The sequence below is a fragment of the Cercospora beticola genome, chromosome 6, assembly GCF_033473495.1.
Source record: "Cercospora beticola chromosome 6, complete sequence".
Taxonomy (NCBI): domain Eukaryota; kingdom Fungi; phylum Ascomycota; class Dothideomycetes; order Mycosphaerellales; family Mycosphaerellaceae; genus Cercospora; species Cercospora beticola.
Window position 1 is genome coordinate 2,722,104 of NC_088940.1, and position 23,902 is coordinate 2,746,005.

General features: G+C 52.8%; 12 protein-coding genes across 12 annotated transcripts; 5 read left to right on the forward strand and 7 right to left on the reverse strand.

Moving 5' to 3' along the window:
- Positions 1-100: 100 nt before the first annotated feature.
- RHO25_010128 (uncharacterized protein) lies at positions 101-1,068 on the forward strand (the record flags this gene model as incomplete). The annotated part of the gene is made up of 2 exons (XM_065603254.1): positions 101-609; positions 666-1,068. The coding sequence occupies 2 exons, from the start codon at positions 101-103 to the stop codon at positions 1,066-1,068; spliced, it is 912 nt and encodes a 303-aa protein (XP_065459326.1).
- Positions 1,069-1,580: 512 nt separating this feature from the next.
- On the reverse strand, positions 1,581-2,924 carry RHO25_010129 (uncharacterized protein; the record flags this gene model as incomplete). Its single annotated transcript, XM_023601645.1, has 3 exons — positions 1,581-2,061; positions 2,196-2,588; positions 2,641-2,924. The coding sequence occupies 3 exons, from the start codon at positions 2,922-2,924 to the stop codon at positions 1,581-1,583; spliced, it is 1,158 nt and encodes a 385-aa protein (XP_023453659.1).
- A 298-nt stretch (positions 2,925-3,222) lies between these two features.
- Positions 3,223-3,816, reverse strand: RHO25_010130 (uncharacterized protein; the record flags this gene model as incomplete). Its single annotated transcript, XM_023601646.2, has 1 exon — positions 3,223-3,816. The coding sequence occupies one exon, from the start codon at positions 3,814-3,816 to the stop codon at positions 3,223-3,225; it is 594 nt and encodes a 197-aa protein (XP_023453662.1).
- Positions 3,817-4,115: 299 nt separating this feature from the next.
- Positions 4,116-5,693, forward strand: RHO25_010131 (uncharacterized protein; the record flags this gene model as incomplete). Its single annotated transcript, XM_023601647.2, has 1 exon — positions 4,116-5,693. The coding sequence occupies one exon, from the start codon at positions 4,116-4,118 to the stop codon at positions 5,691-5,693; it is 1,578 nt and encodes a 525-aa protein (XP_023453661.1).
- Positions 5,694-5,918: 225 nt separating this feature from the next.
- On the reverse strand, positions 5,919-6,290 carry RHO25_010132 (uncharacterized protein; the record flags this gene model as incomplete). The annotated part of the gene is made up of 2 exons (XM_023601648.1): positions 5,919-6,007; positions 6,062-6,290. The coding sequence occupies 2 exons, from the start codon at positions 6,288-6,290 to the stop codon at positions 5,919-5,921; spliced, it is 318 nt and encodes a 105-aa protein (XP_023453664.1).
- Positions 6,291-7,606: 1,316 nt separating this feature from the next.
- RHO25_010133 (uncharacterized protein) lies at positions 7,607-10,110 on the forward strand (the record flags this gene model as incomplete). Its single annotated transcript, XM_023601649.2, has 4 exons — positions 7,607-7,707; positions 7,759-7,780; positions 7,830-9,647; positions 9,706-10,110. The coding sequence occupies 4 exons, from the start codon at positions 7,607-7,609 to the stop codon at positions 10,108-10,110; spliced, it is 2,346 nt and encodes a 781-aa protein (XP_023453663.1).
- A 241-nt stretch (positions 10,111-10,351) lies between these two features.
- Positions 10,352-11,149, reverse strand: RHO25_010134 (uncharacterized protein; the record flags this gene model as incomplete). Its single annotated transcript, XM_023601650.2, has 1 exon — positions 10,352-11,149. One exon carries the CDS (start codon positions 11,147-11,149, stop codon positions 10,352-10,354), a length of 798 nt encoding a protein of 265 aa, XP_023453655.1.
- A 1,567-nt stretch (positions 11,150-12,716) lies between these two features.
- On the forward strand, positions 12,717-14,834 carry RHO25_010135 (uncharacterized protein; the record flags this gene model as incomplete). Its single annotated transcript, XM_023601651.2, has 1 exon — positions 12,717-14,834. One exon carries the CDS (start codon positions 12,717-12,719, stop codon positions 14,832-14,834), a length of 2,118 nt encoding a protein of 705 aa, XP_023453654.2.
- Positions 14,835-15,305: 471 nt separating this feature from the next.
- RHO25_010136 (uncharacterized protein) lies at positions 15,306-16,340 on the reverse strand (the record flags this gene model as incomplete). The annotated part of the gene is made up of 1 exon (XM_023601652.2): positions 15,306-16,340. One exon carries the CDS (start codon positions 16,338-16,340, stop codon positions 15,306-15,308), a length of 1,035 nt encoding a protein of 344 aa, XP_023453180.2.
- A 544-nt stretch (positions 16,341-16,884) lies between these two features.
- RHO25_010137 (uncharacterized protein) lies at positions 16,885-17,721 on the reverse strand (the record flags this gene model as incomplete). The annotated part of the gene is made up of 1 exon (XM_023601653.1): positions 16,885-17,721. The coding sequence occupies one exon, from the start codon at positions 17,719-17,721 to the stop codon at positions 16,885-16,887; it is 837 nt and encodes a 278-aa protein (XP_023453181.1).
- A 384-nt stretch (positions 17,722-18,105) lies between these two features.
- Positions 18,106-19,413, forward strand: RHO25_010138 (uncharacterized protein; the record flags this gene model as incomplete). The annotated part of the gene is made up of 1 exon (XM_023601654.2): positions 18,106-19,413. The coding sequence occupies one exon, from the start codon at positions 18,106-18,108 to the stop codon at positions 19,411-19,413; it is 1,308 nt and encodes a 435-aa protein (XP_023453178.1).
- Positions 19,414-21,115: 1,702 nt separating this feature from the next.
- RHO25_010139 (uncharacterized protein) lies at positions 21,116-23,110 on the reverse strand (the record flags this gene model as incomplete). The annotated part of the gene is made up of 1 exon (XM_023601655.2): positions 21,116-23,110. One exon carries the CDS (start codon positions 23,108-23,110, stop codon positions 21,116-21,118), a length of 1,995 nt encoding a protein of 664 aa, XP_023453179.1.
- Between the last annotated feature and the right edge of the window lie 792 nt (positions 23,111-23,902).

The following is a 23,902-nucleotide window of genomic DNA, read 5'->3' on the forward strand; positions in this document are numbered from 1 at the left end:
TTGCAAGTATCCGACGCTCCACTCGATCGCTCATCGCCTTCACCGATCGAAGCAAAAAGTGGTCGCCTTTTTGTCTGGCTCCCCTCTAGTACGGAGAATCATGACAGCATTGGGCATCACTATCGACAGTGGCAGCGAAGGTACGTCCATTCGCCATTGCAGCCTCAAGAGCTGCAAGTACCAGCGCTGCAAATGCTTGCATGGAGAACAAGAGAGCGTCCACCGGAAGGTCAACTCGGCTTTTGGTCAGCTCCAGGTTGAGCTGGAGGGCAAGATGACCAGTATTCATGGTGAGATCGACGCATTGCGTACGACTCTCAAGCCCTGGAGAGCCAAGCTTGCTGATCTCGAGCACGAAATCAAGAGAGATGGCATCGTGCTGAACACTGCCCTCAAATTCTGCCCTGCCTTGCATAAGGTGTCCACAGGCAGTACGGCCCCCACCGGTTTCCTCGACCTGCCACCCGAATTGAGGAATGAGATCTACAAGTTGAGTGGTTGTCTATCGCTTACTCGTACGCACTCCTCACCTCGGACATATCCCACCACACGATGCTCGATTGGAGATGATGAACAGTGCCAGCAGGGAATGGAGCAAGAGGGAATCATGTGAGTTACTGCTTGATTTCAGAACAATCACCAGGTCCGAGCTCACTTCTTCAAAGTCACCTGCCCATTGAATGTGGACACCATCGGTATAGGGTAGACGCAGTTTCTAGGTCTCTGGATTCGGCCTCTGGCACTGTGTCTGCGTATTACCAGCCATCCCTGACCCGAGTGAGCAAGAAGATCCGTGCCGAGACGTTGCCGATATTTTATGGCAACATTCATGTCACTTCTTACCATCAGCGGGCAAATAGTGACTGGGAAGACGTTGAACTGAAGTGGATCAAGCATATTGGCGAGATTAATGCTGGTATGCTGAATCGTGTCACTGTTGAGTATGATTTCTGGGCGAAGTGCAGCATCCAGGAGAAGAAGAAGGAGATATATGAGGTCATGAAGCGCTTGGGCGTGGAAGTCGATCGGGAAGGAGTGCTCGAAATCGTCCCACCTCTAGTTTGGTGAAAGAACGCAGCATCATGCCTCCAGGCTTTATTCTTCTCCTTCTCCAAGATATTGCTTGTATATCCTGGCTCGACTTATATCGAAGACTCGGATTGCTATTGGAGGCGTCCGTCGGAGTAAGAGAAGCGCATCCAGGTTCGATGGAATAACATGGTCGCGTGCGACACTGATCCCGCTCGACTACCGGAAAGCAACAAAGAAGCCAGGATTGAGGCTCTGCGCTCCTCTGCCCTTGGAAGTTCAGTGCCTCTTCGAGCCTCGTACCTCCGCTTTGTATAGCGGTAGCTAAGGCGCTCTGTCTCGACAAGCGAGGCAGCTGCGGGATCCAATTCGCGAGGAGATATCGCAAAGTAAGCGTATTTCCCAGTCTCCATTTTGCTGTCCGCAACTAGCCCGCTTTCCCGCACGCATTGAAAGTCCAGATAGATCCGCCAGATTCAACTCGCCTAGCTCATGAGCCTACACTGCTCTGGCATCGCCTCATCGCAGGTGTGAATCAGGAGAGGCAAGTCTCAGAGCCCCGCCTGCTTGATCAAGAACTTCCTCACACCACAGGGCTCTCTACGATCCTTGGGATACTTCGCTTCAAGATCTTCGTTGATGGTGCGATGAACATGCCTGCGGCGGAATATGCGGCCGTCCGGCGTTGCGGGCTCCAGGATCAGATAGCATCGATGCCGCCGGAGATGGCCATCTTCGTTAGTGGCCAGCTTCATACAGTCCAGATCTATCAAATACTTCTCCGAGCCCAACAGCTCGGCCTTGGATTTCAGCGAGAGACCTTGATTCGTCATCTCGTAAGGGTACTTGTTCTCGAAATTGCCTTCGTCAACGACAATCTCGCCGCACTTTTCGAATGGAGCTGGGGAAGGTGCCAGAAGGCCGTACCATGCTAGTCCGAACTCGCCCGGAAGATCCCATCCCCATGCGAAGATTGATTTGTCGTCTGACTTCTTGATGATTTCTTGTTGAAGTCTCATGAAAGCTTTGAGCCTGTCATTCTTCGTCAGCGGCTTCGTTAGAGGAACTGTCGGTATCTGTGCCCCATTGCAGTGAAGACAGGCAAAATACGGCAGTCCCGGACATTGGGAAAGAGATTTCTGGGTTTCGTCGAACGTGTTACTCACATGCCCTCGCCGTATAGCATCGGCATATTGACATCGAAAAGTCCGAGCAGGCAATACGCGAGATCTTCAGGCCTGGTAGTGATCCTTCGTGCTGCCCAGCTCATCTTGCGAGCCACGCTTGGCCTTTGGTGATTGAAATTATTGAGATCGTACAAGCCGATTCCGGTGATCTCTGACACCGCAGTAGCGATATAGTCATCTTGTCGACTACCAATAGCCTGCCATTGAGCATTTAGAAAGGTGACTTCAGCGGGTGCTAGCAATTCTTGGAGTGTCCATCCGCGCCCGAACCAGCGGCTAGCTCTTAGCTCGTCTAAAATCGTCAATTCGTCTGCAGTTCCCTCATAGGAGACGTCTTGAAGATATGCATAGCATGCTGCCGAACGCTGGTACCTGTACAACGTGAGTACAGTCGTAGAAGCCCCGAGGCAAGACGGCATCACACCAGCGGTACATGCTATTGATAGCTTCAGACAGCTCAGCGCTTGATCTCTTGTCTATACAGCAAGTGTCGATCCAGATATAAGCATGTCTTTGAGCTTTTGCATATTCGCAAGCTGCAACAATCTTGCGATGGCCAATGCTGTCCTTGTTCAATCCTTTGCGGAACTCTTTGAACGTGACTTCGTCATCGCTCCAGCGATGAGAGAGGACAGCGTATCGGCCATAGGGTGTCTTGTCCTCTGTGAACTCAACAAGCTTTAGGCTGTGAGTGTCGACGAGGCGCATAGTTGCGCAATGCTCGATCGCTGATGGACAGGAGGAAAGAGATGCAGGCTGCCAAATTCGTATGGAGACACGACGGCCCAGCGTTGGCTAAACCGGCCTTCAAACTTTGATTAGAAATGGCGGAATTAGCACAATCTGTAATCGGCTGCTGGTCAAAGCAGTTCTAATAAAGCGAGAGCTAAGAGAGGTGCAATATCGAGTGCGTTGTGAGTTCTGCGAGCTCATGACGAGCAGGATTAATGTATTATTTACACCGAATATTGCATTCTATATGGCCCTGTTTGCCGTCCTGTTGATTTTAATCCTTCCGTGAATCGTCAATCACGATTGCGAATATGTCTTTGGCCATCTTCTTAATGTCCGCATCATCCACTTGTGCCAACGCAGTCTTGATCTCTTCAAGAGTCTCTGGCAGAACGCCTCCACGGCCTTGCGAGTAAACATCAATGCCCGCAGGCGTGAAAAGCGTCTTCGCGAAGCACGTTACTGCCCACTTGTTGCCATTGTTGTTCTGCTCTTCTCCCCAACCTAGAACCTCCCAATGGCTGCTGGCGATCATGAGCCAGCCTTTGCCGCGCCAGTTCCATTCGCCTCTACTGTCGCCAGTTCCTGCTACTGTATCGACGCCCCGTATCGTAGAGACCTTGACGCCGTGGAGCGGCTGCGAGGTGACCACGTCGTCGATTCTGTCCGTGTTCTCTTTCGCGATAGATGGCGACGATGGGTCTAAGGGCGTGTATTGAATGCGCACATTCTTCTTGCTCTTCCACATGGGGAGACTAGAGTGCGTGACGTGCCAGGTCTCGGTGAGCCATGCTATTGAAGGATTCTTGAAGTCGGCTGGAGGATTGGCGGGTGAGAAGGTTGGCGGGCGCAGCGTGATGGCGGACATGTCTCCGGGTACTTGTCGAGTCGCGGTCAGATTACTGATCCGCGCTGTGCATGTTACATCGCGACGACTGCGTGGGAGTCAGAGAGAACAAAGGCTAACGGACATTGGCGTTGCTGTCGATCTGTCTTGGTCAGCAACAGCGGATGAGGGCATGACATCTTCTGTTCTCGAATCCACATCTCTCAGCCACACCAACAATAGCACATTGACTCACACTGTGCACAATCTCCGGTGTCTGGCCATATAAACTGGACTACGGACCTACTGGACTGGACTGGTTCTGGATTGTATCCGCGCGTATGCCCAAGAAACAACGCAACAACTATTTGAAACAACTGCAAGGCACATCGAGTGGCAACAAAGCTGCCGGCACCAATGTCGCCAACACCAAATCCTCGGTCAACGAGAAACTCAGTGAGCTGAGGAAACTCGGAGGGAAAGATGCTGCGAAGAAGAAGGCTGAGCTCGCTGAGAGCGCGACCAACCACAAGTCAGTACATCCGTCCTTGAAAGGCATCCTAGGAATCGCAGAGAGTGCTCCTCCAAAACCCAAGCGCGCTGCGCGAGTACGACTTCCCAACAGGACTCCAGGCCCCGCCCCGCCAGCGAGTTGGACCAAAACACCAGGATGGACCCGCTCTCTGGCACTGAGAACTGGACAGAGGCGGTTTAGGCGGAATGGCACAACTGACATTGATCGCAATAGGCCCGAGAAGCTCGGGAGATTTGCTTTGTTGAGTAGCATCGACGACGATGACGATTACAATCGACGACCAGGAAGCCTGGTGCATTTTGCACTCAAGACTGCCGCCGAGAATTGGGATATGTTCGACGAGGAGGACTTGCCGATGCTGGCCGAATTGCCCTTGAGACTGCGCCTCAAACTACTGAGCTATCTCGGTTTTTACGGACCCGCGATAGACATCAATACACTTGATGCCTTGACAAGCGGCACGGAACCATTGTCACACCTCGATCTTGCCGGTCTGATCGGCAGCGATGGGCTATCCATACCACGCCTTACCAAGCTTGCAAAGGAACAGAAGCCTATGCCTCAGTCGGCAGAATCGACAACAGATGCTGTGGTAGAATCCTGGGATCAAGATTCGAGCTTCGAGGCAGCTCTAAGCATGAGCATACCAGAAGCTCGGTTCTCCAGTCTGACACATCTTTCACTTTCTCACCCACCACCAGGCGTCTCCTGGCGAGATCTTCTGGCACTTTCGAGGCATACACCAAGTCTTGCTCATCTGTCGCTCGCATACTGGCAACGACCTACCTTGACGCCAAATCTGGCGACAGCCACAGTCTCGAGTCAGCATAGCCCCGATGTGCACGCAGGTGGCTCACACTACTACTCTGCGCTGGATCAAGACATGTATGAGCCAGCAGCAATTATCCGGCAACTCAGCAATAACCTGTTGAGCCTGAGATGGCTGGATCTCGAGGGTTGCACAGATTGGTGTGCGGCACTGTCGTTCGTGTGGAATTCCGATGCCGCAACCAACGATGTCGATGACACCTGGGCACAACAGTCCACCACGACCAGTATCTGGGCAGGCAACTGGAAGAACTTCTCGTATCTCAACTTATCCCAAGGCTGGGTCCCAAACATTGCAACATTACACCTCTTACCACGACAGCAGATGTCTAGCTTCCGCAAAGCATTGCTCGACAAGTTCACAGAGCAGGTCGGCCTGGCCCAGCTTGGGCTGGAACAAGAAAGCGATAACATGAGTCTTGTGGCCCAGCGGAAGGCTCAGATATGGTCAGAGGTGGAGGAGCAAGCGATGAGGGTTGGAAGAGACATCAACAATCTGAGACGCAGCGAGCATGTCAAGTACATGGATGTTGATCACGGGTGGTATGTGCAATGACAATTTTATGAGATTGAATTTTCTTCGACCGGATATCAAAGGACGCAGTATCTGTCTGCGACTGAGCTCAAGTCCAAAAACTTTGCAATACCCAACTCCGAACTCCCAGAATTGTCTCTGTATCAAGCCATTCTGGCGACACTATCCCAACTTTCCCGAGACCACCAAGAGCGATGCTGAACGCTAATGTATCATCACAATGTCTGTACTAGAGTAAACCATTTCTCAGCACCCGAATCTCATCTGGTTCCTATGCTGGAAAGGAAAGTTATCCTCGCCGCCATTCTTCGACACGACGTAGTTGTATTGCTTGTCTGAGATCCATCAGTATGGTGGCCTTGTACTTTCCAGAGCAACGAGTGACTTACCGGATGGCCCTGCTGATGATCCCGGCTTCTCCTTGAACATTGACTTCAATGCAGACAGCTTCGATTGCTTCTTGACGCTTTCGATCTCCATCTCCTTTTCTGTAACATCGACTGGTGATTGTCCTTTCGTTGCGTCTCGGTATGATGGGAGAGATTTGTCGCCGGAAACTTGTTCGAGAGTTTGGCGTTGGTATTGGGTGGATTGTTGTTGTTGTTGTTGAGAAGACATAGTGGTGTTGATGATGTTTGTTGTAGTAGTAAACGTCAGGTTTTGTTTCAATGTCATTTATTGCTTCGAATGCTGAATTGAGTTCCTGTGATGATGAGGAGAAGCTATGTGAAAGGTCTTACACTCTTGCTTATATGTACTTCTAAAACCATCACTTGATCTATGGTCAGGCAACACAATAACACGCACAAGTCGCAGCCTTCCGCTGCGCATGGGAATGCATTGAGTTTCTAAGCGAACGCCGAGCATACCACAGCTCTCGCGTGGCTTCATTAGTCTAGGGCTGAATCCCTCACACGCATGATGACTCGGACTACTTGCATGCTGCTTGTGGTAGGATTGACCAAACAGAGAGCAGAATACTTCGGAGTCACGATGAGCCACTTCTCGTCATCACAACATCGCCTCATTATGGCTGCTACTAGATTGAATTCACATGCTCGGATTTCGAGCTTGTATGTTCGGTGAGGCAGACCGCAGGACTTTCTTCTAATGCAAGTGATTCTGCTTGCCAGCACGCGATGCTGGGGTCTGTTTGGATCGCTTGCTTTGGATCGGCGCGGTGCATTCGATGCCTGCTCTTGTTCACCGCGTAGAAGCTTGATTTAATCCCTATCTTCGGAGGATCGATGCCGGAATAGCCAATTGAGAATCGGTGTGCTAGTGGATTGGGTTACTCAGGCAGCATCATTCTGAGCTATCGCTGAGGACCAATGGTGTGGGGAAGTGAAGCTGTGAAGGGGAAGGAAGAACTCAGCACTCGGAGTTCGGCTGGTCTGTGCACATTGCAAATGCCGACAGCTTCCGATGTTGTTTCCTTCCCACTTGCAATGTCATCTTATGGGCCGTCCAAAACAGCCATGATTTCCTCGAGATGCGTCTAATACCAGCCATCAACTTATCATCGTTGATTAGTGATGCGACGGACCAAGCCTGCTGCGAGGCGGTTACCAAAGTGGAGAGATGTCGGCAGATGCGAATCATCGCGAACGCCGCGTCTTGGCCACGTTACTCCGCTCCTCGGATGACTAGCCACTGACACCGCACTCTGTCTGGTCCTCCTCCACGTTTTCTTGTTGCCTGAAGCAGACTCCATCCATGCCACCGGCCTGGTCTGAAAGGTGAATGCGGCTAAACGCTGGAAAAGCGGTCCAGGATCACGTCTCTACACGGCAGCCTAAGCTAATGCTTCATTCCGCGCCTGCATGCTCATCTTCGCCGTTAATACGGTCTTCACTGGGTTACGATAACACCGGGGAAGACGAGAACGTGCTGGAAATCTTGTATTCGATGCGCAGCTGAACCAACCAAGGACCATGTTGTTCCAAACAGATTTGTCTGGCGCCAATGGCCCCGCGACAAATGTCCCGCCCACAACTGTTGAGACTGGTCTGGTCCCCTCATATCGACGTAACGGGTATGTTGCTTGTCACAGAGCCCGTATTATCGATGACTAACTGCAGTATAGGAAGTTGTTCAGCTGTGAACCAGTATGATCCCAAGACCTGCTCTGCTACACATCTACTGACAGTGTGACAGTGTCGGCGAGGGAAGCTGCGCTGCGATCACAGCACGCCGATATGTGGAAGATGCGCTCGTCGAGGCAAAGAGAGTGAATGCGTCTATCACCCAGCACCTTTGACCAAACCTCGCATGTCTTCTGGAGCAGGTCCACTTCGCACGAGTAATCCCGCTCGAACCTTACCACAAGTACCTTACCCAACTGAAAGGCTCGATAAGCAACGTCCGAATCACCTAGCTAGTCCGCCGTCAAGCGCAAATACGACCTCAGGCCAGGAAGAGGCCCTATTGCATGTCAACGGCACTTCTCTTGGCCAATCGCCGATGGTACGATCGCCTCTGGTACGGATGGTGTCGCCTGCAACTGGCAGCTCACGAATCTCATCGATAGACTCACATAGAAGCCCTGCGAGTGCTATGTCGTTTCGAGACAGCAAGACTGGATATCTCGGTGCTACATCTTACTCGGCTGTCTACGAGGAGAATTCGAGTATATTACAAACACCGGAGGTCGATGAAGCAAGAGATTTGCCAGTGACCAGCGCAGAAAAGATACAACAAGGTGCTCAAATTCTCTCTATGCTCAAGGATCTTCCGGTGTACCGCAAATATATGGGCAGATGGTTCGAACTCTGCGACGGCCTCGTGATCATGCAGCCGATCTTCAAAATCTGGATCGATGAGCTATGGACCGAATTTGGAGATGTGCTCGCAGAAGGGAAGACAGAACAACTCCTCGCGCTCTCTGAACTGGTGTGGAGAAATACCCGCCAGTCAATGAAAGTCCACGGCGACATGACTGCCAGAGAATGGTCCAAATCTGCATCCGGCCAACACTTGCGCTGGGAAGTGGTCGGCATAATCCTCAGCCTCGTGGGGCTCATTGCTGTGAACCTGAGCAACTGGGACACAATATTCGACTCTGTGCAAGAGAGTTATGTCGATCGGGCGACATTTGCCGACCGTATGCGCAAAGCATCGGAGTTTTGTCTTTGCTTCTGCTACGAATGCGAGGTTTTGAACGACATCTACCTTTGTTTCATGTACGAGGATTTGATCCTGGTAGAGTGCATCAAGGGCGATGCACACTACGCTGCCTGGCAACGAACTGGAGAAGTCTGCGATGCTGTCGTGGCCATGGGTTTACATCAAGGCAACAAACCCGACGCTCACACACCTTTCTTCCTTTCAGAATTACGAAAGAAGATCTTCATCTCTGCGTTCGGTCACGACAAAACCATTGCCACATTCCTAGGTCGGCCTCCGAGATTATCGCACAGATATTGCAAAATGGAATCGCCACTGGATCTCTCCGATGAAGAAGTCGTTTCCGAGGGCGCAGATTTACAAGCCGCTTTGTCGCAACTGGACGAAAATGGCTGGAACACAAGCGGCCACCTCCACCGCAACACTTGGCTGCGCGTCTGGTTCAAACAAGCCAGTCTGCGAGAAGAAATTCTCGAAATCGCACTCGGCACAGACGAAGAAGACATTGCTCAACAGACTGAGCAGGTTCGAGTGAAAATGGAACGCCTCCACAAGAGTCTTCCGGATTTCATGTGCATCACTCCCGAACAGGTCCTGAGCGAAGGTAATACATATCTTGGAATGGGATTCCCAGTGAATCGAGTCAAAGATGCGACGCGGTTGGTGCACTTTTGCATTCATACCGGGATAGCGCATACTGAGTTTCTGTTGCAACGAGCGATGGTCAGTAGATTGCGCACTGACACCAAGAAACTTATTCCGATCGCCCGAAGGATGTTGAAAATGGTCCTACTGGCTCAGTCGAAGAAGGAATTCTTTCGAGATTTTCAGGGAGATTTGATTTATTTGGTAAGCTTATTTCTACACGTGAAGAAGGTTCGGTGGAAGAGTACTAATAATATCATAGCTTGCATTACACGGTTTGCCAGCTGCTGGTGTGCTCGCAGTTGAGCTGCTCACGCAAGAACGGACACGACAATGGACACCCGACCTCCTGCCTCGCTCGGAGACCATTCAAGACCTGAGCGTCTTCATCTCCGCACTTTCGGCAGTCGGACCAGGAGAGGGGAATTTCTTCATCTGTGATCAAGGTCGCCGAGCTCTGTCCAGAGTGCTGGACCAGATCTTGTCCCCAAATCCACTGCCTTCATCAGCGCCAGCGACGAGAGAGGCTGCGGTATATGACGACTCGTCGTCGACGTACTTTCCCATCGGCAATGACGCGGAGTTTCTGCAGTGGCTGGAACACGTTGAGTGGGATAAGAATACTTGGATCGAGCCTCTGCCTTCTTCGAACCTGGAGGCGCCATGATCGGGAGCTGTTGGAGAAGAGGCCTTTCCCAGTGAATATCGACTGCAGTATTTATTGCGTCAGGCGTGTGTCGGCGGGTAAACCTGGACCGGTGCATGCGCAGCAGGCTTCCAAGGAAAATCGGATAATGCGACATCCTGGAGAGATATCACCAGCGTTCAATCCAAATTGAGCCACTTAGTAAGGAGTTGAGATTGTTGATACGCCATCCGTCGATGGATGGCGGCCACTTGATTTGCGTTCAAGTGTCTTCTCCAAGAGCTGTGATGGTGATAATGGGCAACCTTTTCATCCGCCGAATAGTCTTGGGTGGAGTGTAATCCATGCAGGACTGCTCGGCGACGGTACACTCCTCATCCTCCTGACCATAGTCCGGCTCCAACGAGAACTCCACGTTGGAAATGAGGCCATGCCCCGTCAGGAGGGCGCCGTAGTCTTGCTTTCCACCGAACTCTGCCTGCTCTGGAGTCGATGGTGGAGTTGGAGGATCATCGAGGTCGTCATCAGACTCGTCGTAGACCTCGTCTTCGTCGTCATCGTCGAGTATCTCGTCGTCGGCATCCTCAGGCAGGTCGATACTCCGTAGGATGGCATCGACCTGGCCGCGACGTATTGGCTTGGCCGTCACGCTGTCACAAAGGACTGGCGATTCGATGTAAGGCTCCAATTCATCAATGTCGAAGTCGGGGTCGACCTCTTCAATGGTCTCCGCCAGATCGTCCAGGAGATTTGCATGCCCGACTAAGCACCTCAAGTTGTGATCCTTTCGTTCGGCTTCCTTCTGCAGTCGACTGCGGGCGATTCTGGCAATATGATATGCTTGCATGATTGACTCTTCTTCCCTGGTTTTACGCTTATCCTCCTCAATCGTAGCCTGCACCTCTGTAGCAGTAGTTGAAATTGTAAGCCGGGACGGCTTCTGTGGTCGGAACAGCATTTGACAATGACCGGAATTCTGAAGAGCCTGTGCCAAGTTCCCTTCGACGGGTTTGAAGTGGCTCTTGAAAAGCTTGAAAGATGTCCAGTGTGGCAGGTGCATAGTCGCTGAAGTGTGAACAAATATGCTATATCATTATTGGGAAATTGGGCCAAAGAAAGTTTCCCTCTGAGCCGTTGACGTCGAGCGTGCACTCATCAATTTTGAAAACTTACTTCTCCTGGCGGAGGTCGGAAGCGCCAGTGACCGTGAGCATCCCTATACAGGCGCCCTGGGCACGAGGTATAAGCAGGCGCGACCGCTGACAGGGTTGGGAATTACAGATCGTGTAGACGGACGGCGTCATGGTGGGTTCCGCGTGCGCGCGTTATGCATGGCAGTCGTCCGCGGAATCCGGACGAAGCCGATCTGTGCAGATGCCGTCTCAATGCTAGAACTCCACGTTGACGTTCGGAAAGTTTACCTTGCGCCAACGACGACAGTATTCGCGCTCTCAGATAGATTTGGCCCTTCTTTGACACTGTAGCGATGTTCTTGAAGGCATCCGAGAGCCGATTGTAAAGATCTGTCGCTAGACGATCGCCGAATGTCTGGTCGCGAGCATGACTTACTGCTTACTTGAACCAGCCACTGCAGCAAAATTCCTGCAGCACTAAAATGTTATCAAGCTTTGCGATCCACGCGACAGCGCTCTGAGGCGGCGACGGCGTTTCGGTCAAGCACCTTTTGCGAGCTTGGCGATTAGCGAGCAAAAGCATCGGATCCTCCGCTTCCGACTTTCCATCGACCTCAGGAGACCTGGTCGTTGCAGTAATAAGGACGATTCCCTGCGATGACTTGGAATCTAGATCCGTTGTCTGAAGCACTTTTTGGACCCGATGACCTGAGTGTGCAGGATTTGCTTCAGCGGCGGTCACCGTCAGCTGCTGGGAGGAGTCTGAGCGAAGATGAATGTTCAGAGCTACCACAGTCACCGCTCTTACGTCTGAGGCGCCACGAGGGTGGAATATGTTGCAGTATCATCTCTGGCTTGTCCCAAACCTTTCATGAGCCCCTCAAAGCGATATTTTGCTGCACTTTTCGGTGATGGGTCTTGCAGGTTGGGAATGACACATCGGTGTACTTCGCGCCGTGATCGCCGGAGCACAGAGGGACGCCGGTGCAGCTATGGTGAGGGACCTCGGCGACGATTCGGTGATCGGTCTGTGAACGACTTGCGGCAGTCATCATGCACATTGTACCTGTCGGCCTGAGGCTGTCGCGGGCGGTTGTTGTCTCACGAGCGCGTTGTTGGTCCTTTGTGCGTTCCATCAGCGCTGACTGTGCTGAGGCGGAGGTGGGATGGCCTTGGCGGGCAGGGATCTTGCGGGTCGAGCCGTCTTCTGCAGAAGTAGAAAGTGTTGTCACAGAGTGACTGTTTGCACAGCCGTGTCGCGAACACAATTTCTCTCTTTAATCACGTCCTCGCAACACCTCGTGCATGCGCTGCTCGAATCCCGCAAGCACGTGTAGCACTCTCTGGACCGTCGCTCGACCGAATCGCACAGCATTCCCCAAAGCCATCGCGACACGACACGCAGCGCATTGGCGGGGCCGACCAGGCCAGAAATTCCTTTTCAACACTTTCTCGCACCACCGACACACATACGTCCCCTGGACGCCTCCAAAGATGGCGTTATCGAATGGGAATCATCGCCAAGTGGCAGATCTCAGCCAAATCACCTCTAAATTGCAGGCATTGGGCATCTCGGAGCTACCAAAGCCAGAAGGCGTACTGCTGCACCCACAGCGCAACCCCGTCGATATATACCGAGCAGTGATTGTCGACCAGCTGCAAAAGATCACAGGAGCTGCTCCGGAGATTATCAAGAATGCAGTGGCATGGACACAGGACCTCAAGCATGGCGACTTGGTGTTGCCTGTGCCTGCATTGCGCTTGAAGGGCAAGAAACCCGACGAGCTGGCTGCTGAGATCGCCGAGAAGTTTGACTCGCCTCTCATCGAGAAGCCAACGGTCGAGAAGACGAGCGTGAAGTTTTTCTTCAAACCAGAACCGCTTGCCAAATTTGTCATTCCTGCGATCCATCAGCAAAAGGGCAACTACGGCTTCAACCCTACCTTGGGGCTCGAAGACCCCTCCAACCCAGAAAGTCGACACAAGAAAATCATCGTCGAATATTCGAGTCCGAACGTGGCTAAAGAGTTCCACACGGGGCACTTGAGGAGTACAATCATTGGTGGTTTCCTCATCAAAATGTTTGAGCGCGCAGGGTGGGAGGCCGTGTCAATGAACTATCTCGGTGACTGGGGCAAGCAATATGGAATTCTGTCAGAAGGTTTCGAGAAATACGGAAATGAGGAAGAGCTGCTCAAAGACCCGGTGAAGCATCTGAATTCAGTATATGTCAAGATCAACCAGGATAATTCGGAAGAACAAAAGCCAGCGAAGATATTGACGGAAAAGAAGACGGAGTTGGAGAACCTCAAGAATCCTCCCAAACCAAAGAAGCCTGCGAAAGGGAAGGAGGCTGAAGCACCTGCCCCACCGAAGTGGACTGAGGAGCAAGAGCAGGAGTTACAGAAGGTGACAGCCGAGCTTGAGAAGGTGCAACAGGAGCTCGTGGACAAGCCCAGCATCGACGAGAGGGCTCGTCGCTTCTTCAAGCGCATGGTCGATGGCGACCCAGACGCGTTGAGGAATTGGCAGAAATTCCGCGACGAATCGATCAAGGCGTACGAAGGCATGTACTCCCGATTAAACATCAAATTCGACGACTACAGCGGTGAATCAACAGTCAAGGTTGAGGACATGGAGAAAGTGGCCCAAATTCTGGCGGAGAAAAACATCAGCGAGGACAGCAAAGGTGCTGTGATTGTTGACCTGACAAAACACGGCGCTCCAACTCTCGGCAAGACACTCGTCAAGAAGAGGGACGGAACATCTTTGTACCTCACTCGTGACTTGGCTGCCAATCTGGAGCGTTACGAGAAGTACCACTTCGATCACATGATTTATGTGATCGCATCGCAACAAGATGTCCACGTCAAGCAGATGTTTACTATCCTGAAACTGATGGGTCCACCTTACAGCGATGTTGTCGCCAAGTGTAGCAACATCAGCTTCGGTATGGTCAAGGATCCCAAAGGGCAGACTATGTCAACACGAAAAGGCACTGTCATCTCGCTCGCCGACAGTCTCGACGCCGCAAAAGACTTCATGCACGACGTGATGCGCCGCAACGTGGAGAAGTACAAGCAGGTTGAAGACCCCGAGGCCACTGCCGATACCCTGGCCATTTCCGCCATCATGGTTCAGGACTACAGTGGAAAGATGGTCAATGGATACAACTTCGATCTGGAGAAGATGTGCAGTTTCGAAGGCGACACTGGTCCATATCTGCAATACTCTCACGCCCGTCTATGTTCGATCAAGAGGAAGGCAGAAGTCTCAGAAGAAGAGATGCTGAAGGCCGATCTCAGCCTGATCACGGCCAAGGAAGGCGTATCACTGATCCGCTCTCTCGCACAATGGCCTGATGTGTTCCTCAACACGTACAAGACTCAAGAGCCTGTGACCGTGCTCACGTATCTTTTCAAGATGACACATTTGCTCAGTTCTTGCTACGATGCTGTTGACCGCAGCAACAAGAATGCGAAGACGCTGAGTGTCATGTACGCAGAAAGCCCGGAGAAGAAGATTGCTCTGATGGCGATGTACGAGGCCGCGAGGATTGTGTTGAACAACGGTATGCAATTGTTGGGTTTGAGTCCAGTGCAGAGGATGTAGTCGCGAAGCACAAAGCGAATGATAGATGGAGTGATGACAGCATGCTCAACAGAAGAGGTCGTACCTAGAGTCGGTTAAGGGACTGGGATATCACTGCTGCCGGGGGAAACGTGTAGGAGAGCTCTGGCCTGGCCGAAGATACAGCGTCTCTGCCATTGTGCTGATGATTGCTTACTGCCCTTCTACCAACCATGCCGAGACCGACGAGCGAACAGCTCAGCTTCCAGGCAAGTCGGATAGCATGGAGAAGCAGCGAGTTCGAAAGCCACGTCCAGCGCGAAACATTGGAGAAGAGATAGACGAACGAAATGACGCGGACGAAATGAGAAATTCAAAAATGTATTCAAGCAATACTGCTTCCACTAGGTTTTCTTTTTTCGGGTGCTTGCTTCGCCATGCTCGCTACTGATGCGGTGCCCAGTTATGCAGTGCCATCAATAATGTACAAAAACATATCCTCTACTCCATCATTCACGACTCCGGAAGCCAATCCCCCAAACAAAACGGAACAGAACTCGGAATCTCATGTTCCTCAAGAATATCCTCGTGCTCCACCGCCAGCTCAGCTTCTTCTTCCGCAAACATCGCCGGACCATCTTCTTGCCACCAGCCTGCGTAGTAAATACTTGCAAGGGCATTAGAATTGTTGAAACTCTGCTTTTCCTGGTTCCAAGCCCACTTCTGGTGAGCTTTGGACCGGGCAGCATGGTATTCGGCCCAGGCATTTGCGATGGGACGGGGTGCGTGGACGAGTTCGCCTCTGCCGAGGTTTTGCTTTTGTTTGCCGCTTGGTGTGATCCAGAGGTTGTCGCGGAGTTTGAGCGAAGTGGATTCTGGTTCTTCTGACTCTGAGTCTGAGTCTGAGTCTTCAGAATCTTCTTCGTCGTCGTGTTCTGATTCGCAGGTGGCGTTTTGCGATGACTGAGGTTCAGCTTCTGAAGGCTCGTCATCGTGGGCGTCTTGTTCAGATTGAGACTCAGCGGCTGGCTGCTTTGCTGAGGTCCAAACCCATTCGTCGTCCGATGCATCTGCTGTTTCTATGACTTCGTCGTCTGAACCTTCACCATCCCTGTATTTGTTCGGTCTTGGCACCCAGTGGTAACAGCCATCTGCTCGTGGTTCCCATCGGTTGAAGCCTTTGCCGCGCCTGCCTGCCTTCTTTCGAAACATCGGGTTGTTCCACGGACTCTTGGTGGGTTGCATGCTCACCTCCTCGCTCCCCTCGCCTTGGAAGAGGACAGTGGGTTGGAGTATAGCATCTTTGGCTTCGTCGATCTTGATGAAGAGTTGAGTGTGAAGTTGTTTCTGCTTCTCGTCCGTACACTTGTCTGGATGCAGAAGTAGCGCCAGTTTGCGGTAGGCGATTGTAACATCTCGCTCAGTACTTTCGGGTTGAATGCCAAGAATGGCGTATGGACTCCGGTTGCGTTTTACTTGTGAGATGACCTGACGGAGAGAAGGCTGTTGCACGCTCGTATCGGATGTCTTCGCAGAGTTGGATGCCATGGTGTTAGCACTCATATTGTGTCTTGGCTATGGAAGGAAAGCAGCCTGCTGCTTCCTTCTGGTGTTCTGTGGGAGAGCTGGTGGGACGGTAGTGCGTGTACTTCGTCAGGAATCTTTGGCGGTTGAGGAAGAGTCGGTGGGTTGTAGTGTCTGGCTATGAGTCGCGGAGCTGGAAGGCTCAGTGAGAAATATATATCCAAAGTCGAACAAGTGCATTCACTGCTACTCAGAGACAAAGGCTTTCACCCTTCACAGACAAAGCCTTTGTAGTGTGTGTCATGTTCGATTTGTCGTCCAATAGGCTGCCGTTACACTGCGCGAGCACTATACAATCTTCTTGTTCCTTGAGAACCTACCTGGAATAGTGCAAGATGGGAAAAGGCCTCCATTCCCGCACCTATGACGACTTGCAGTCGACAACGGGAAAGAGAGCCAGAGGGTGGGATGGATGCTGCAGATTGTTCGCTGCGAAGATGAAGGAGACGTAGGAGCGATAGAAATAGCGACGGCGCTTCAGCAGCAGACATAATACGAAGGAGACTCACTAGTCTTGTATGCTGTCTCGCCAATTCGCGAGCCCTCCATGCTGTGAATAGTGCAGGGCTTTGCCACGATCTTCCATGGACATGGTGCATACTGCTTTGTGAACGGGCCAGTCCCTCTGCTGACAGGTTGCACTACAGTATGCAGCCGTGCCACATCGGCCGCAGCGATTCAGAGGTTTGCTACTTTCGGCGGCTGCTTTGCATGTCGAGCACTTTGACAAGTCGAGGCTCTCGTACAACCAGCGAGGGTTCATGCGCATTCCATCTTCCCAAGGATCCATGCCGATATGAGGCGACTCGACGAAGAACTCATGCCGCATTTTCTTGCCGGTAAGCCATCGGCGGTGCAAGATCATGTCTTTCACGAATGAGACACCTAATCGATGGACTTCAGCTGCATCCTCGACGTTCTTGTCGTCGACCATGGTCTCCTCGATGTTCGGCTGCCATGGGTCTCCCGTTGATTCATGTTCCGTAGAGGTCATGTTGTAAGTTACCATGACTCTCCACAGCCCTTCTTTGTCCAGAGTTCCCATGGTGACCTGCTGGCGAATGCGCCCAATTTCGAACTTGGTCTCATTGTCCTCGCCTTGGTTGATGGTCAACGTCCAGGTAAAGGAGAACCAATTGTCGGTGTCTAGTAATGCCAACAGTGCTTCTGGACACCAATTGTAAAGCACTGTTGCGACTCCAATTGCAGGCGTCAAGGCTGAAGAATCGCATTCTGCATTGAATGTCTTTTCATCGACAATGCTCAGTGGCTGGCCATCCAGGCGGAGCGCTTTGTCCGGGCGCCCAGGGATCGCGAAATCATGCAATTGCAGAAGCGTTGCCATCTCTTCGCCGTGACCAAGTTTCCATGGTGCGTACCTCCTAGCATGGCAATGTCGGAAGTGCATTTCACGAGCGCGACGCGAAAATAGCGAGTCTTGGCGGCGTTGCTGGGCGACCGGGGTGGGTGCGTCATGGTAAACAGTCTGCGACGGAGCGGAGTTGGAGATGGCTGGGCGGTGGCAGGAAGACGCCGCACATCAGCACACCGGCACAGCACACTTCGACAACTCTCATCGGAAAGTCACTCGCACTCATTCTCCATCATCACTACGACGCACACACTGAATATCGCATAGTGCTCGCTCGGACATCATCGCCGACAATACACCTCCGACTGCGACACCCCACATTCCGCTGAGGCTCCGGGCCTACAGCTTCTCGACAACATGGCACCCGTGGACGGCTTCGTGGCCATTGCTCGTGCAGTCAAGAGCGAAGACGCTGCCCCGGACTTGCTTCTATCATCCAATGAACTCGATCTCTTCAAGCGCGACGACTCTGCCCTTTCACCGATCGCCCAACATGACCTCCAGACACGAACTATCGCTCGACGGGAAGAAAGGGTGGTTCACGGCCAAGGAGCATCTCCGCCCGAGTCCTTCAACAATAAGGGCTTCTTCGCCCTCTTCGCACTCCTCGGTGCAGCAATGGTCATAGCTGCCATTTGGTTCTTCTTCTGGGCCAAAAACGGTGGCTTCCAATTCCAAGAGGGCGACTGGGACGACTACAAATCTACTGTGCTGCGGAGAAAAGGACCTGACGGCAAGACACTGAGTAATGCGACCAAATCTACGAAACTCGGCGGCAGATCTATTGCAGGCACACAGCACTACGCTTGGGCGAAGTCACAGGCACGATCTGTCGTCAGCAGAGATGAAAAAGGCAGGAAGGGTATTCTAGCAAAGCGAGGATGGGGCGGAACACACTCTGTCACATACAGCGATGACTTTACCGACACTCTGGGCACTCGAACAGTCACCGATGGCATGACGGAAGTCATGACCGAGTACGACGGAGGCAGTGGACATCATTCCAAACGCTACCGGGACCGTGACATTAAGCAGTACAAGAAGGAAAAGCCAGCACGTGTTGGAGGCATGAACAGAGTGGCAGATAGCACCGCCTACACCGAAACCGATCGCTCCGACATCATGACCGAGACTGTTCTTACAGAATCTTCCGACCAGCCAATGATCCCAAAGACCCAAGAACAAAAGGACAAAGCCCGTGCTGAGCGCAGAGCTCGCCACGAAGCTGCAAAAATGGAGCGTCGCTGGAAGCGCGAAGCAGAAGCAGCAGCAGCAGCTCTGAACCGCGAAGCAGCTCCACCAGCACCACCTTCACATGTCCGCAAATCTGCTTCACCATCCAAGCATGCTTCTTCCCGACACCACGCCCGTGACAGATCCGTTTCCCGTTCTGCTAGTCCCAGAAAGCGCGACTTCTCTTACGGTACTGGTCCGGAATCAGAGACCCTCAGCACAGCCTACACTGCCTCTGAATCCAACTCTCGAGGTACGAGGACCGCAAGCTACTACGACGAGTACCGCCCCCGCGCGAGCGACAATCCAAGATACTCCTCCGAGTTCGGTACCAGGACAGAGAGAAGTCGTACCCGACAGAGCTCACCTCGCAAGAAAGAAACGCGGAAGGGCGGTTACAGGCGTGGTGGACAGGACAGCGACTTGGATTAAACGTCGCACACAAGAGCTGTCTACATGTCAGCTGCAGTAGTGCTTGTCACAAGTGTACCTGCACGAGGGCGCAGACTGTTGTGCACTTTTGAAACATGCGCAAGGGCGACGAAATACTCCACGCCACGTTTGATCGTCACAAAGCGCTGACAAACTACGAGTCCGTGAGACTGTCAGCACTAAAGGTGTTGGAAACTACACCCTGCTTGTCCCCATGGGGTGAGATTTGACGAAACTCTCATCCTTGGCAGCGGATCGCTAGGATTCGGAACATGAACACAAGAAAACAAAAATTACTGCAAGACGCAGACTAGCCACGATAATGTCCTCGGTCGTGTGCTATGGGACAACAAAAAGTATGAACTCATTATTGGGCAGCTCTGCATGATCACCTTTTCCTCGGCCCGAAGTCTGCAGGACGGAAAGCTGCACGCACGTAGAAGAATTTTCTGGAAAATGGAGCAAAGAGATCGTCCTTTTCTTTTGGGCGTTAGCGGTCTTAGGCATTAGAAGGCGTTTGGGCTGGGATGCGCAAAATTTGGCGCGAACGATGGGGATGTTTTGTGTATGATGGGATGGGGCTAGTTTGAATGTGCCGATGGCAAGCGAGCACTGCACAGCGGGTTATGAGTGGGGTTAATAGTGTGTAGCCAAGCAGATACATGGCAATAGCAATGATGAAATGGAATGGAATGAAATGTGAAAGAATGATCACTACGAGGATCGGCAAAGGTATTTCTTGCTTCCCAATCGCAAAAGGAATGGGCGAATGCGTGTGTCGTTTCCCAATTTGTACTTCCTAGCTACTGATGATTGATGTCGGTCTTTTTGTTGCCTTGGGGCTCGTGCTTTGTGCGTGCTTTGTGTCTGTGCTCGTCCGTTGCGCCATGACTCTCGTACAATCTCATCGTCTGCCATTACATTCCCGCCTGTTCTCGTGCTGAAAGGAGCAAAAGCGAGAAGGATAAGAAGGAACAATTTGATGCTCAAGCATAACGCGAGCCATACCAATCCCTCCTCTTACAGAACCGTGCAAACATGCATATCAGAAGAAACGCTCATAAAAATAATTTGGGGGGTATCGCTAACATGGGCCAAATAAACACCGGTAAGAGAGTCATCCCAGATGACCATCAACGGGAAGTCCCTCTCGCTTCCCTCCTCTTTTCTGTTGCGAGGGCCGCTGCTCCACCAATTTCGGTGCCCCTTTCTCTCTCTCTGGTTGCGAAACAAAACTGCAACAATAGCAGCCCCTGAATAGCCCTTCGTGCAAACAAACAAACGTACTTTTTGACTTTTGGTCGCTCCCAGTGCTTCCAATCTGCCGCCCAGCGGTCGTGGAGCTGGAGTCGATGGTAAAAGGATGTCAAGGAGTAAGCATGTGAGGCCGCCGGGTATCCAGTACAAGAAGATGAAGAAATGCGCTGCTTGGAAGGAAGCGCCATGCTAGCTAAGAAATCGCTGAATCGCCAGGAAACGCTCAAAGGAGATGCTGGAAAATGCTGAAGGATGTTGGAAGATGTCGGAAGATCGAAGGTGAAGGTTTGAGGTGTGATGGTCGTGCGACCAAAATCGTCAAAGGTTGTGTAAATCTCGTAGAGTCGTTGCTGCGTTGACCTTTAGGCCGATGATAGCATCAGTTGATGCATCCTCTTGAGGAGGGATGTCCATATTCGTTGATCATGAGTTGGTGCGTGTTTCATCAGTAGTCTTTCTCGTATCCGCCCTCGTCGTGTAGAGTCCGGCTGCGGGATGTCCGTGGTCGACCGACGCGGCTTCCGCTGGATTTGCTGCCGTTGTATGAAGTCTCGCGACCACCTGATCCGATGACAACACGAGTACCACCGTCGTCGGCGGCCTTGAGAGCGATCTCTTGTATGCCCTCTTCGAGGTACAGAACGGTCCCGTTGCTCTCTATCATCAATCCACCGCCTCGAGAGAGCTTCGACCCCGAAGTGGTGCTCTTGTGGCTACGACCAGAAACATGAGACATAGTGGACCTGCGGTTCGCTTGCTTGATATCGGCCGCTGTGAAGGCTTGCCGCTCGATGCCAGCTGACATGTCTTTCTGGTACCTCTCGATGCGTTCTTGCTGCAAGATCGAATCCTCCAGACGGTCGCGATGTCCTTCACGGCGTTCTTCGCGTTCGCGTTGTAAGGTGAGAGCATCGACTTCCTCCTTTGAAAGGTACACTCGTCGACGGCCGTACTTGTCTTCCACAATGGCCTGAGCATAGGCAGTACCGCTTGATAGCGAGGTCGGTGGCGTATCGTAGGATGATGCCACTGAAGGTCTCCTGCTGTGTCTGTCCACTGCATTGCGTCGCTCAGTGTGTCTGCGATCACCCACGGCAGCTTTGGAGGTCGTGCCCGAATCATAATGCTCGGATGACGACAGGTACTGATCGTTCGGGTCTGATCTTGGCCTGTACGCAAGATCTGGTCGGGACGCCGATGGCCGGTGGCTTCCCCTTCTCGTTGGTAATTCAGATGTCGTGTGGTACTTCTTTGTGGTCGGCCTGCGTGGGTCTTCAACAACGACATTAGATTCGCGCCGCCGTGATTTCGATCGTGCAGGCTCATAGCTGATGCGCTTTGCATCGCGGGTCCGATATTGCTCGTACCGACGCTCGTCTTCATAGCTGTCATCATCGGAGCTCTCGGATTCCGATGATGTGTAATCATCACCGCGACTCCGTCTGTTGTTAGTAACAGCTGGTGGTAGAGCGCGACGCTCGCCACGAGCCGAGGTGCCCATCGAGACATTGTAAGCTGGGGCTGGCGGTGGCATCGTGATCGAATTGGCCAGTCCGGGAACGGCTGGGTTGCCAGTGCGGGCGGAGTACTTGGCCGTCGTATGTCCTGGGAAGCCAGGGTATGTGCCGGTGAGAGGGGAAGACGGTGTTGGTTGTACTGCTGGCGCTGTTGATGGCGGCGGATACATCGCGGACTGATGCGTAGGAGTTGATCCATACCCTGTGTGGGCTTGTCCATATGACCCTTGGGGATAGCCATAGTATGCAGAAACTGACGGTGGTTGTCCAGACTGAGCCGATGTGTAAGGAATTGACACGCCAGCTGGTGCGTGGATGCTCTGCGGCCTCGGTCGACTGATGGACTCTGCACGTGGCCGAGATATTGCTGATGGCGGCGGCATCTTAGCATAGTCATACTGCTGCTGATATGTATAATTCGTGGCTGGTGGCGGCATGGACATGCGATTTGGGTTTGTATACCGGCGTTCCGGGTTGCGTTTGCTCTCGCACTCTGGATGTTGGCACTTTGAGTCACGACAGTCCTTCAGCTTTGCAGTCGTGTTGGAAACAGTGGCGCTTCTGGTGGTGCTCCGTGCACTGTCCGCTCGATGAATGATGGGCTTCCCCTTTGCGGGACTTGCAGTAGATGCCTTCTGGTGCGACGTGTTTGTCGCCGATTGGGACGCCGTGTTGGGCGCCGCAGCAGTAGCACTCTTGGGGCCTGCTGCGGCTGCTGGGGTCGATGAGTAGCCAGAATCACTTGCAGATTTCGAGGGAACGGCCGTCCGACTTGATTGCTCTCCCTGTCGCGGCGCCTTGGAGGAGGAGCGGTCCAGCGGGCGGCGCTTGCTGGCCTTCGCCGAGACTTCCGTGCCAGAAACGATGCGACTCTCGTCGCTGTCGTAGTCGGCGACCTCGGCCGGCTTTGCGCGAGGAGACATGACAGTGATGCCTGATTCGCGGTCAGGCTGCGTTTGGGGATCGAGTGTTGTTGCGCTTCTGGGCCCGGGCGACGGCGGGGACGGCAGCGTCCGCGCAAGCGAGGCTGATCAGACGTGTTGACCGCTTCGTGGTGCTGGTGCTGGTGGGCGAAGCTACCGGGGCAGCGTGGTGAATGCGCGGTGTGGTTGTGGGTGCATTGTTGAATGTCTCGGGTAGGGTCTGAGCATTGTGGTGGAAAACGACGTCAAAAGGGCAGGCCGCAGGAAGGTGAGTGTTTGCGCGCGCCACTAGAGACGATTTGGCTGCTGCGAGAGCTCACCGGTCTCTGCACGCCGACGCAGGCAGGCAGGCAGGCAGGCAGGCAGGCAGGCAGGTCGACAGAGCAGGAGCTACCTGGTCGTGCTGCACAGCGGCGAGCGACAGCTTCTTGAGCGCAGCGGATGCCGAGCGCAGAAATGCGTCAAGTCGCGATGGAAATAGTCGTCAGCCTTGTCGTCGGGCTCTGAGACACAGCGTGGCAGCCCAATGTGCGCTGGGATTCGTGCGAGGGTTCTGCGCCCAGCTGCTCGCGCTTCTAGTTAGCGGCCGGCGTCAATCGCCTCCCTCTCACAGTACAGTAGTCGACGACGCAAGTGGTCGGTACCCGTCCGTTGTAGCGCTGCAGGTGAATGGTGCGCCGGGAGCTGCAGATGAGCTGCACCAGGGAGACGAGTCGGTTAGCAAGCTTTTTTCACCTCCCCTCGGCCGCACGAAACGAAACTGCAGTGGCACGACGGACACTCTGCCTGTGC